Source organism: Balaenoptera borealis, assembly GCF_965194805.1.
Source record: "Balaenoptera borealis genome assembly, chromosome: 7".
Classification (NCBI taxonomy): domain Eukaryota; kingdom Metazoa; phylum Chordata; class Mammalia; order Artiodactyla; family Balaenopteridae; genus Balaenoptera; species Balaenoptera borealis.
In genome coordinates, this window is record NC_138864.1 from 96,589,397 (window position 1) to 96,603,327 (window position 13,931).

Genomic DNA, 13,931 nt, shown 5'->3' on the forward strand with positions numbered 1-13,931 from the left:
TAAATGTTTACTTCTGAGTCTAGATCTAAATGAAGAAAACATTAGAACAACAATAAATTTACTTAACTTCATTTAGATAATTGTGGACATACCATTTTTATATATTACATATTCTTAAGGACATTGGACAACAGATCAAGAAACAGAATGTTCTAGAAAATAAACCTTAACTATTGGTAAGTATTATGTACTTTTTACAAAAGAGGTTTTATTGTGTTGAATCAAAAGTGGCTCCTTGGCACTGAGAGGCTCCATGGAGTCACCCAAGTCCTCGTTCCCTAATCCTGAGATTAGCTGGATTGCTGCTAGCAGTCATCAACTTGTTTGGATTTCAAACTACATTAGATCCCTTCATATAGCTGCCACCACCAAGCAGTTAATCTGGCTCTGTCCTATTCTTTTGGTGGTAATTTTTTTACCCTATGCTTCAGTTTAGTCTATATAATCCTTCCAGAGGGATAAAACCTCCTGGGAATTAATTGCTTAAGTGAACACGTACTGTGGGAGAGAATGCTATTTGGGAAAGGGGCCAAGTTTGCATTCTGTCCCCACCATTGCTTTGTGTTTGACTTTAGCAAGTCACCTTCACCTCTCTAAACCTAAGTATCTTCTTTTGTAAAATGACAACCTACCCTCCCAGATTGGTTTGAAACCCCAGATCACATGGAGACAATGCATGTAGAAGCACTTGGTAACTGTTAAGTGCTATGTGACTGCAAACTCATTTGATTACTTCCTAGTGGCCACCAAAAGGGACTAGTACAGGTGTGGACCACTGATGTTTGCATCTGTCCTTATTCAAAACCTTACTGTTTGTTCAATTCAAAAATTAAGTTCTCTCTTAACATTTTCTTAACTGCCTTCCTAATTTTCTTCTTGCTTTTAATGTCACCTCTGCTCTCTCTAGCAGGAAAACCTGAAGCTCAAAGCTCAAAGCTCAAAACTCATCTTAGGCTTTTCTCTCTCCCTATCCTTGAAGTAATTAAGTCCTGTGGATTCTTCCTTTAACATCCTGAAATTCATTATTTATTCTTTTCTTTTTTCTTTTTCATGGCCTATTCCAGTTTTGGCCCTACCATCTCAAACTTGGGATACAGCAAGAATCTCTCTGCCTTGAGTCTCTTTTCCTTTTTTCTCAGGCTGGACACTGATATCAAATTCATGTTGATAAATGACTGCATTGATTGTGGCTGCATTCCTCTGCTCCAACATCTTCAAAGACCCCCACTGTATATAAAATAAAATTGAATCTGGCCTCAACCCATCTTTCCAGCCGTGGCCACACAGGTCTATTTGCCTGTGACACTCACTGTATCATCCTTCCTTGTTCCTGGGGCCTTGCTCACTGCATTTTCAAGATCCCTTCTTCCTTCCTTTCCAAATCATACCCCATTTTCCAATCCCTGCTCAAGTCCCACCACCCCATGAAGACTTCTTGAATCCTCAGAGCTCACAATGATCTAATTTCCTGAAGATATTCTACCAGTTGAGTGTTTGAAGAGTTGATAATCAGTTATGAACTAACTACCCCTTAACATTGTGTGTGTAGTTGTCTTGGAGTCAATTAACTTAGGTCATGTCATTTACATTTTATTGAGTGCCATGTATACTTATCCATGTTGCTGGGTTTTACTTGAAGGAAGGAATTTTATCATATCCATTTAGTTTCCCTCAGAGCAGCAGTTTTCAACCTTTCACACAGCAAAGAAGCACCTGGAGGACATGTTAGAAAATCTCCTTGATGCCACTCCTAGGGATTTTTGTGAGGCCCAAATCTCTGAATTTCCTACAAATTCCAAGCGAGGCTTATGCTGCTGGGTGCCTTTTAGCATCTTACACAGAACCGGTACATAAACGCTAATATATATTTACGCATACTCGGAAATGGGGTTTTTTTTCTTTTTTTCTTCTATTTCATGCTCATGTTCTGTCACTTCTTCCTTTTAGATTGATTTTGAAGATGTGATTGCAGAACCAGAAGGGACACACAGTTTCGATGGCATCTGGAAGGCCAGCTTCACCACCTTCACTGTGACGAAGTACTGGTTTTACCGTTTGCTGTCTGTCCTCTTTGGCATCCCAATGGCACTCATCTGGGGCATTTACTTTGCCATTCTCTCTTTTCTGCACATCTGGGCAGTTGTACCGTGCATTAAGAGTTTCTTGATTGAGATTCAGTGCATCAGCCGTGTCTATTCCATCTACGTCCACGCCTTCTGTGACCCGCTATTTGAGTCTATTGGCAAAATATTCAGCAATATCCACATCAACACGCAGAAAGAAATATAAATGACATTTCAAGGATAGAAGTATATCCGATTCTTTTTTTCCCTTTTAATTTTCTTGGTGCCAATTTCAAGTTTCAAGTTGCTAGCAACAATATATGAATGAATTTTCTTGGTTCAGAGCAAAGAAATCACTCAGTTTTCATAACTATTATTTGTCTTTTCTGAGCTATTTCTTCTATTTTTGGGGTGTTATGAATTTTTAAAACCCATTTAAAATATTTTCCTTACATTTGGATCATTGTTTTATTGGCTGAGATATGAACCTATCGTTGAAAGATAATTTGAGAGAAATATGAAGAACTGAGGAGGAAAAAAGAAAAAAAAGAACTAACAAGCTCAACTGCCTATTCTAAAATGTTGATCATTTTATGGTAAGGGAAGAATTCAAGGCTATTGCCATTGAGTGTACAGGTATGTGGGCAGTTTTCAACCACCTCTTCCCTCTGAACTGTTAGTGAATTGCTGCCATTCACTTTAATGATCCAGTGGAATCTAGTGATCTTTATCAAGTTAGAAAATATAATCTGCACATGATCCGACTAATGCCTTACTCTCTTGAAATTTTAACCTGTGATACTTTCTATGCCTGAATATTTGTTATATAGATGATGACACCTAAGTGCCTTCCTGTTCTTCAGGTTTTCCTTTTCAAATAGGGTCCACCTCATCAACTTTCATTAGGTCAGCAGCCTCCCTGAAGACCAAAATTAGAAAAATCCATTACCTAGTTCTTCACACTTGTTTCTGACTCTGAAATACAGAATCAGATGAAGTTCATGTCTGCACTTGATGACACAACATCTTTACCCATATCGAGTATGGTCCACATCAGCCCCATTAAACGAATTAAGGTGGATAAATGGGGCCAAGCCCTCTCTGGGCTAGCAGGAGTAGAAGCCAACTTTCCCTGTCTCTCACCAGCTGAATGAGGTCAGCATGTCTATTCAGCTTCGTTTATTTTCAAGAATAATCACGCTTTCCTGACTCCAAACTAATCCATCACTGGGGTGGTTTAGTGGCTGAACATTGTGTTCCCTTTTCAGCTGATCAGTGGGCCTCCGGGGAAGGGCTCATAAAATGGAGGCCATTGTGTGAGACTGTCAGAGTTGTTGCAAATGTGACCCCTTCAAAGTAAAGCACTTGCAACTGTCTGTAATGCTGTGACACATGGCCCCTCCCCCTGCCAGGAGCTTTGGACCTAATCCAAGCATCACTTTGCTCAGAGAGAAGATGGGGGAGGAGGCAGTAATAAAAGATTGAGGTAATTTTGCTGGAATAAATTCAAATTCTTCTGAACTCAAACTGAGGAATTTTACCTGTAAACCTGAGTCATACAGAAAGCTGCCTGGTACATCCAAAAGCTTTTTATTCCTCCTGCTCATATTAAGATTCTTCCCAGGGGGACTTTATTTTTAACCTTCAGTTATGCTTTTATTTTTATTTCCATACACCTGTTGGAATTCTGCTTGTTTTGTTTGTTTGTTTGTTTGTTTTTTGGCCTCTTCCAGTTTTCCTGACACTTTAATTGCCAACCTGTTACCTACTTAGGTTTTTTGCATTTAAAACAGACACTGGCATGGACATAGTTTTACTTTTAAACTGTGTACATAACTGAAAATGTACTATACTGAATAATTTTTAAGTGCAAAGATATTTTTTATCTTTATATGAGGAAAATCACTTGGGAAATTGCTTTGTGATTCAATCTGTAAACTGTGTATCCCAAGACATGTCTGTTCTATATAGATGCTTAGTCCCTTGTACAAATCAAGGGCTGGTCCAAAAGATTGCTGAAATTTTATATGCTTACTGATATTTTACACTTTTTTATCCTGCATGTCCTGTAAAGTTATAAGTCTGCACAATAAAAATGTTTAACAGTTTGTCAGCTTTATTATTTTTCCTCAAAACAGGTCTGTATGTGTTGACTTCTGTGGTGTGTGTGTGTGTGTGTGTGTGTGTGTAATGAGCATATTCATGGTGTGTGTACATATTTGTAGTATGTTTTTGGGGGTGGTAGTCTTCCAGTTTTCAACTATTACAAAGTCATTTAGTTGGGCTTTCTTCTAAGGCCATCAACATTCATGAGTTACTTCAGGTGAAAGTTATAATTAATAAGAAATATTTGTTTAGCAGTTTACTCAATGTTTTGTTTTATGTCATCTAATTTGAGCTCCCAACAACTTTATGTGATAGATATTAACTTTCTCCTTGATAAATGATACATTCAGAGAGGGGGGTTTGCTTTGAATTTTTGCCATTTCTTAACTGGAATTTCTTAAGATGCACACTTCAGAAATAATTTATTTTGGCCTTGGCTAAGTTTACATTAAGAGCTTCTGTATTAGTCAGGGTGCTCCACAGAAACAGAACCAATAGGAAATACAAATATGAAATATACATATATGAATATATTAGGAAACTACATATAGAGAAAGAGAGAGAGAGATCAAGGAGTAAGAAACTGGTCCATACAAGTTAAGGAAGCTAAAAAGTCTCAAGGTCTGCAGGGTAAGTCAACAAGCTGGAGACTCAGTAGAACTGATGGTGTAGTTCTAGACCAAAAGCTGGCAGGCTGAGACCCAGGAAAAGCTGATGTTTCACTTTGAGTTCAAAGGCAGGACAAAACCAATGTTCCAGTTCAAAAGAAGTCAGGCAGGAGGAATTCTCTCTTACTCAGGAAAGGATCAGTCTTTCTGTTCTGTTCAGTCCTTCAACTGATTGGATGAGGCCCACCCACATTAGAGAGGGCAATCTGCTTTACTCAGTCTACCAATTTATTTTTTTCTTATGTTTTTTTTTCCTTCTTAGTCATCCATTTTATACACATCAGTGTATACATGTCAATCCCAATCTCCCAATTCATCACACCACAAGCCTCACCTCCTGCCGCTTTCCCTTCTTGGTGTCCATATGTTTTTTCTCTACTTCTGTGTCTCAGTTTCTGCTTGGCAAACCAGTTCATCTGTACCATTTTCTAGGTTCCATATATATGCGTTAATATGCGATACTTGTTTTTCTCTTTCTGACTTACTTCACTCTGTATGACAGTCTCTAGATCCATCCACGTATCTACAAATGACCCAATTTCGTTCCTTTTTATGGCTGAGTAATATTCCATTGTATATATGTCCCACAACTTCTTTATCTATTTGTCTGTTGATGGGCACTGAGGTTGCTTCCATGACCTGGCTATTGTAAATAGTGCTGCAGTGAACATTGGGGTGCATATGTCTTTTGGAATTATGGCTTTCTCTGGGTATATGCCCAGTAGTGGGATAGCTGGGTCATATGGTAATTCTATTTTCAGTTCTTTACGGAACCTCCATACTGTTCTCCATAGTGGCTGTATCAATTTACATTCCCACCAACAGTGCAAGAGGGTTCCCTTTTCTCCACACCCTCTCCAGCATTTGGTGTTTGTAGATTTTCTGATGATGCCCATTCTAACTGGTGTGAGGTGATACCTCGTAGTTTTGATTTGCATTTCTCTAATAATTAGTGATGGTGAGCAGCTTTTCACGTGCTTCTTGGCCATCTGGATGTCTTCTTTGGAGAAATGTCTATTTAGGTCTTCTGCCCATTTTTGGATTGGGTTGTTTGTTTTTTTTAATATTGAGCCGCATGAGCTGTTTATATATTTTGGAAATTAATCCTTTGTCCGATGATTCACTTGCAAATATTTTCTCCCATTCTGAGGGTTGTCTTTTCATCTGGTTTATGGTTTCCTTTGCTGTGCAAAAGCTTTTAAGTTTCATTAGGTCCCATTTGTTTATTTTTGTTTTTATTTCCATGACTCTAGGAGGTGGATCAAAAGATATCCTGCTGTGATTTATGTCAAAGAGTGTTCTTCCTATGTTTTCCTCTAAGAGTTTTATAGTGCGCAGTCTTACATTTAGGTCTCTAATCCATTTGGAGTTTTTTTTTGTGTATGGTGTTAGGGAGTGTTCTAATTTCATTCTTTTACATGTAGCTGTCCAGTTTTCCCAGCAACACTTATTGAAGAGACTGTCTTTCCACCACTGTATATCCTTGCCTCCTTTGTCACAGATTAGTTGCCTATAGGTGCATGGGTTTATCTCTGGGCTTTCTATCCTTTTCCACTGATCTATATTTCTGTTTCTGGGCCAGTACCATATTGTCTTGATTACTGTAGCTTTGTAATATAGTCTGAAGTCAGGGAGTCTGATTCCTCCAGCTCCGTTTTTTCCCTCAAGACGGCTTTGGCTATTCGTGGTCTTTTGTGTCTCCATACAAATTTTAAGACTTTTTGTTCTAGTTCTGTAAAAAATGCCATTGGTAATTTGATAGGGATTGCATTGAATCTGTAGATTGCTTTGGGTAGTATAGTCATTTTCACAATATTGATTCTTCCAGTCCAAGAACATGGTATATCTCTCCATCTGTTGGTATCATCTTTAATTTCCTTCATCAGGGTCTTATAGTTTTCTGCATACAGGTCTTTTGTCTCCCTAGGTAGGTTTATTCCTAGGTATTTTATTCTTTTTGTTGCAATGGTAAATGGGAGTGTTTCCTTAATTTCTCTTTCAGATTTTTCATCTTTAGTGTATAGGAATGCAAGAGATTTCTGTGCATTAATTTTGTATCCTGCAACTTTACCAAATTCATTGATTAGCTTTAGTAGTTTTCTGGTGGCATCTTTAGGATTCTCTATGTATAGTATCATGTCATCTGCAAACAGTGACAGTTTTACTTCTTCTTTTCCAATTTTTGCATTCCTTTTATTTCTTTTTCTTCTCTGATTGCCACGGCTAAAACTTCCAAAACTATGTTGAATAATAGTGGTGAGAGTGGACTTCCTTGTCTTGTTCCTGACCTTAGAGGAAATGCTTTCAGTTTTTCACCTTTGAGAATGATGTTTGCTGTGGGTTTGTCGTACATGGCCTTTATTATGTTGAAGTAGTTTCCCTGTATGCCCACTTTCTGGAGAGTTTTTATCATAAATGGGTGTTGAATTCTGTCAAAAGCTTTTTCTGCATCTATTGAGATGGTCATATGGTTTTTAATTCTTCAATTTGTTAATATGGTGTATCATATTGATTGATTTGCATATACTGAAGAATCCTTGCATCTCTGGGATAAATCCCACTTGATCATGGTGTTTAATCCTTTCAATGTGTTGTTGGATTCTGTTTGCTAGTATTTTGTTGAGGATTTTTGCATCTATATTCATCAGTGATATTGGTCTGTAATTTTCTTTTTTTTGTAGTATCTTTGTCTGGTTTTGGTGTCAGGGTGATGGTGGCCTCATAGAATGAGTTTGGGAGTTTTCCTTCCTCTGCAATTTTTTGGAAGAGTTTGAGAAGGATGGGTGTTAGCTCTTCTCTAAATGTTTGATAGAATTCACCTGTGAAGCCATCTGGTCCTGGACTTTTGTTTGTTGCAAGATTTTTAATCAGAGTTTCAATTTCATTACTTGTGATTGGTCTGTTCATATTTTCTATTTCTTCCTGGTTCAGTCTTGGAAGGTTATACCTTTCTAAGAATTTGTCCATTTCTTCCAGGTTGTCCATTTTATTGGCATAGAGTTGCTTGTAGTAATCTCTTAGGATGCTTTGTATTTCTGCAGTGTCTGTTGTAACTTCTCCTTTTTCATTTCTAATTTTATTGATTTGAGTTTTCTCCCTCTTTTTCTTGATAAGTCTGGCTAATGGTTTATCAATTTTGTTTATCTTCTCAAAGAACCAACTTTTAGTTCTATTGATCTTTGCTACTGTTTTCTTTGTTTCTATTTGATTTATTTCTGCTCTGATCTTTATGATTTCTTTCCTTCTGCTAACTTTGGGTTTTGTTTGTTCTTCTTTCTCTAGTTCCTTTAGGTGTAAGGTTAGATTGTTTTTTGAGAATGTTCTTGTTTCCTGAGGTAGGCTTGTATAGCTATAAACTTCCCTCTTAGAACTGCTTTTGCTGCATCCCATAGGTTTTGGATTGTCGTGTTTTCATTGTCATTTGTGTCTAGGTATTTTTTTATTTCCTCTTTGATTTCTTCAGTGATCTCTTGGTTATTTAGTAACGTATTGTTTAGCCTCCATGTGTTTGTGTTTTTTACTTCTTTTCCCTGTAATTCATTTCTAATCTCCTAGTGTTGTGGTCAGAAAAGATGCTTGATATGATTTCAATTTTCTTAACTTTACTGAGGCTTGATTTGTGACCCAAGATGTGATCTATCCTGGAGAATGTTCCGTGCGCACTTGAGAAGAAAGTGTAATCTGCTGTTTTTGAATGGAATGTCCTATAAATATCAATTAAATCTATCTGGTCTATTGTGTCATTTATAGCTTGTGTTTTCTTATTAATTTTCTGTTTGGATGATCTGTCCATCAGTGTAAGTGAGGTGTTAAAGTCCCCCACTATTATTGTGTTACTGTTGATTTCCTCTTTTAGAGCTGTTAGCAGTTGCCTTATGTATTGAGGTGCTCCTATGTTAGGTGCATATATATTTATAATTGTTATATCTTCTTCTTGGATTGATCCCTTGATCATTATGTAGTGTCCTTCCTTGTCTCTTGTAACATTATTTTAAAGTCTATTTTACCTGATATGAGTATTGCTACTCCAGCTTTCTTTTGATTTCCATTTGCATGGAATATCTTTTTCCATCCCCTCACTTTCAGTCTGTATGTGTCCCTAGGTCTGAAGTGGGTCTCTTGTAGACAGCATATATATGGGTCTTGTTTTTGTATCCATTCAGCAAGCCTGTGTCTTTTGGTTGGAGCATTTAATCCATTTACGTTTAAGGTAATTATCGATATGTATGTTCCTATTACCATTTTCTTAATTGTTTTGGGTTTGTTTTTGTAGGTCCTTTTCTTCTCTTGTGTTTCCCACTTAGAGAAGTTCCTTTAGCATTTGTTGTAGAGCTGGTTTGGTGGTGCTGAATTCTCTTAGCTTTTACTTGTCTGTAAAGCTTTTGATTTCTCCATCGAATCTGAATGAGATCCTTGCTGGGTAGAGTAATCTTGGTTGTAGGTTCTTCCCTTTCATCACTTTAAGTATATCATGCCACTCCCTTCTGGCTTGTACAGTTTCTGCTGAGAAATCAGCTGTTAACCTTATGGGAATTCCCTTGTGTGTTATTTGTTGTTTTTCCCTTGTTGCTTTCAATAATTTTCCTTTGTCTTTAATTTTTGCCAATTTGATTACTATGTGTCTCAGCGTGTTCCTCCTTGGGTTTATCCTGTATGGGACTCTCTGCACTTCCTGGACTTGGGTGGCTATTTCCTTTCCCATGTTAGGGAAGTTTTCTACTATAATCTCTTCAAATATTTTCTCGGGTCCTTTCTCTCTCTCTTCTCCTTCTGGGACCCCTATAATGCGAATATTGTTGCATTTAATGTTTTCCCAGAGGTTTCTTAGGCTGTCTTCATTTCTTTTCATTCTTTTTTCTTTATTCTGTTCCGCGGCAGTTAATTCCACCATTCTGTCTTCCAGGTCACTTATCTGTTCTTCTGCCTCAGTTATTCTGCTATTGATTCCTTCCAGTATAGTTTTCATTTCAGTTATTGTATTGTTCATCTCTGTTTGTTTGTTCTTTAATTCTTCTAGATCTTTGTTAAACATTTCTTGCATCTTCTCGATCTTTGCCTCCATTCTTTTTCCGAGGTCCTGGATCATCTTCACTATCATTATTCTGAATTCTTTTTCTGGAATACTGCCTATCTCCATTTCATTTAGTTGTTTTTCTGGGGTTTTATCTTTTTCCTTCATCTGGTACATAGCCTTCCGCCTTTTCATCTTGTCTTTCTGTGAATGTGGTTTTTGTTCCACAGGCTGCAGGACTGTAGTTATTATTGCTTCTGCTGTCTGCTCTCCCAGTCTACCAATTTAAATGTTAATCTCATCCAAGAACATCCTTATGAAAACACCCAGAATAATGTTTGACCAAATATCTGGGTACTCCAGTCAAGCTGACACATAAAATTAACCATCACAGCTTCCAAAATAAATTTTGCAAAGGGATCTTCTCCTAATTTCTCTCCCCCTGAAACTCCTTTCATGTTGTTAACAGAGTCCCTCCCTTTGCTAGGCTCTCATGCAAGCACTGAGGCTGATTATTTAGTAACCCAGGCTGGTATTTGTTTTTACCCAGCAAATCCATTTCTAGTATGCAGTGTGGAGACATGTTTTTGACCGTGGCAGCATGTCAGATCTTGGCCAAAGTTATGCCAAAGTTATTCAAGAATAATCAGTGTAGTGACTTTAAAGAAAAGCTTTTGTACAGCAAAGGAAACCATCGACAAAACAAAAAGACAGCATACTGAATGGGAGAAAATATTTGCAAATGATATGACTGATAAGGGGTTAATATCCAAAATATATAAACAGCTCATACAACTCAACATCAAAAAAATAAACAACTTGATTGAAAAATGGGCAGAAGATCTGAATAGACATTTTTCCAAAGAGGAAATGCCGATGCCAACAGGCACATGAAAAGGTGCTCAACATCACCAATCAATAGCATTAGGAAATGCATATCAAAACCATAATGAGATATCACATCACATCTGTCAGAATGGCTATCATCAAAAAGAACACAAATAACAAATGTTGGAGAGGATATGGAGAAAAGGGAACCCTCCTACACTGTTGGTGGAAATGTAAATTGGTGCAACCACTGTAGAAAACAGTATGGAGATTTCTCAAAAAACTAAAAATAGAACTACCATATGATCCAGCAATCCCACTCCTGGGTATATATTCAAAAAAAACCAAAAACACTAACTCGAAAAGAAACACAATCCCCAATCTTCATAGCAGCATTATTTCCAATTACCAAGATATGGAAGCAACCTAAATGTCCACCAAAAGATAAATGGGTAAAGAAGATGTGGTATATATATACAATGGAATATTACTCAGCCATATTGACATGTATACATTGCTCTATTTAAAATATATAGACAACCAACCAGGACCTACTGTATAGCACAGGGAACTCTGCTCAATATTCTGTAACAACTTAAATGGGAAAATAATTTGAAAAAGAATAGATACTTGTCTATGTATAACTGAATCACTTTGCTGTACACCTGAAACTAACACATTGTTAATCAACTATACTCCAATATAAAATAAAAATTTTTTAAATAAATAAATTCACTGCTGTGTCCAAAAAAAAAGAATGAAATAATGCCATTTGCAGCAACATGGATGGACCTAGAGATTATCATACTAAGTGAAGTCAGACAGAGAAAGACAAATACCATATGATATCACTTATATGTCATTGAGCAATTTTTTCTTAGGATGGTTTCTCTTGTCTCATTAACTCATAGGATTCTGTCAGTTCCACCTCCAGTGCTTTTAAACTCTTGCCTCATCTCCGCTGTCACTACCTCTGTGTAAGCAACCATCATTTAAATCCTGAACTATCCTAGCTAGTTTTTCTGTTTCCACTCTTGCCCCCTAATCTAACTCACTTGGTCATTTTACTATACAGCAACACAAACTGTCACACATATGTACAAACACACACAGCTTAAAACCCTCCAGTAGCTTCTTATTGTATTCATCATAAAATCTAATCCCTTTACCAAGGCCCACAGAGTCTTACATGACCCAGACCCTACCTGTCTCTTCCATCTTAACTCATACCACCACCACCTTACTACCTGTCCTCCAGACACACTGATCTTTCATTCCCAAGAACATTTTAAGTCCCATCTGGTCACAGGACTTTGCATAGCTGTTCAATCAAACTGGACTGCTCTTATACCTTCCTCTCTACTTTGCTACCTCCTTCTCATCCTTTAAGTCTCAGCCTCAATATCACTCCTCAGAGAGGTCTTCCATGTCTTCCCTATCTGAAGCAAGTCCTCCCTTGTTAGTCTGTATCTTAGCCTCTTGCCTATTTCCTTCACTGCACATAATATTGAGAAATTATTTTATTTGTCAGTTTATAATTTTTTGTCTTTACCTCCCTTAGGATACAAACTCAGAGATTTTTACCATAATAGACATTCAGTTAGTATTTGTTAGATGGATAGATTGCTGGATGGATGGATGATGGAGACTACGAAGGCATGAAGTGCCAAGTTTCTGCTTTACTGCTAATAGTGTCATGAAGAAGGTCACCTAACCCATTGTGAAATAAATTATAGCATTATCAACAACATACTTGCCATTTGTTTTTCTTCCCCAACTTCATTCTTTTCTCCATGATTTTGTTCCCCCATTGAAACTTTCTCTATTGTACCCATTTGAACACTCTGATATGTTAAAACATGAGTTTCCCCTATGAAAATTTTAGCAAGAACTACCATGGATATTTGATATATACATTTTTTCTTACTTGAATAATGGCAAACACATGTTGATACAGTTATTAAGGAAAAAGATGATTTTCCAGCAGCTGTTGACTTCATCAACTCCACTATGTGCTGAGTCACTCAAACTTCTACAGAGCTAGAAAGTTACAAGTAAGGAAGAGGAATTTTATTATTGTGATGAGAGAGGAGTGGGAAGAGTTAGATATGGGAAAATGAATAAAATCAACTGGAGTGACAGATTTGATGCTATAGAAAGTTGAGTAATTTATATGTCAAAGGGAAAAAACTATAATCTACCTAGTACTTTAACAGAACAAGTGAAAAACATGTGGAAACTGGCATAAAGGGTGGGGTACTTGCAGCAGGAAGAAGGCAGTCATTAAAAAAAGGTAACAGCTGCCAGTCTGAGCCACTCTATGAATGGGCAACAAAGAAACCTACTCCTCTACTTCATTTGTATTAATATCATGCTAACTATTAATGAGATAATAACTATCCCAGGCATTAGTCAAAGTCCTTTTTGAGAGGATATTTCTTAAGCTCTTCATCACATTGCATGAACTCTTAGAAAAGGTGAGATTTAGTTACCCGCCAACTCTAAAAGAAATTTCTGTCAACTGTATAACACAAGTAAGCACTCTGTGAAATACACAGCACAATGTTCATATTGATGGATATAATTTGGCTTGACACTGACTTTGCATTTTCACTGTGATTTTGTCCTTTTCTTCATTGCCTTTCCTATTGCCCTCAAAATAAAAATAGGTTTCATTTATTGAGCACATACCTTAGGCGAAGCAGTATGCTAAGCATTTTACAAATATTCCTCACAACAACCCTATGGCTTATGTGGCCTTATCTAAGTCAACTGGATGCCACTGCTCTGTTTTCAAGATCAGAAAACAGAAGCTCAGAGGGGTTAAATAGTTTACTCAAGGTTTCCTAGAAAGTTTAACACCCATGACTATTAGCTCCAAAGCTCTTCTTTATGGAGAAACTCACTATGTTCTTGGGAGAAACTGCAAAAGTGAAGTACTATTTGGCAGTATTAAAATAGCATTTTGTGTCATCAAGGGGGAAAAAAGACAGTAAATGGTTAAAATCCATGCAGATAATATATTCCCTAGTCCAAGGTTCTGTTCACATAGTTGTTCGCTTTCTTCCTTTGGCAGGAAGCAACTATTTGGTACAGTAGAAAATAGAAAAACAAGCAAGACAAAGATGGGTAGAACAAAGGCCTTTGTCTTCAAGGAAGCTCAGTGAAGCACCAATGAAGGCAACTCTTAGAATTAATATTTTGTTATTTTTCTCTGAGAAAATAGCTTTTTGTAAAATAAAAACTACTGACAAT

General features: G+C 37.1%; 2 protein-coding genes across 8 annotated transcripts in view; one reads left to right on the top strand and one right to left on the bottom strand.

Moving 5' to 3' along the window:
* CAV1 (caveolin 1) overlaps positions 1-4,171 on the top strand; it is a 32,810-nt gene extending 28,639 nt beyond the window's left edge. For all 4 annotated transcript variants that reach the window (XM_082400149.1, XM_082400148.1, XM_082400150.1 and 1 more), the window contains exon 3: positions 1,948-4,171. In XM_082400149.1, the coding sequence (XP_082256275.1) occupies positions 1,948-2,289 (342 nt within the window). In that variant the 3' untranslated portion in view covers positions 2,290-4,171. The remainder of the gene's footprint in view (positions 1-1,947) is intronic.
* TFEC (transcription factor EC) overlaps positions 1-13,931 on the bottom strand; it is a 686,635-nt gene that overhangs the window by 580,160 nt on the left and 92,544 nt on the right. The gene's annotated exons all lie outside the window — the stretch shown is intronic.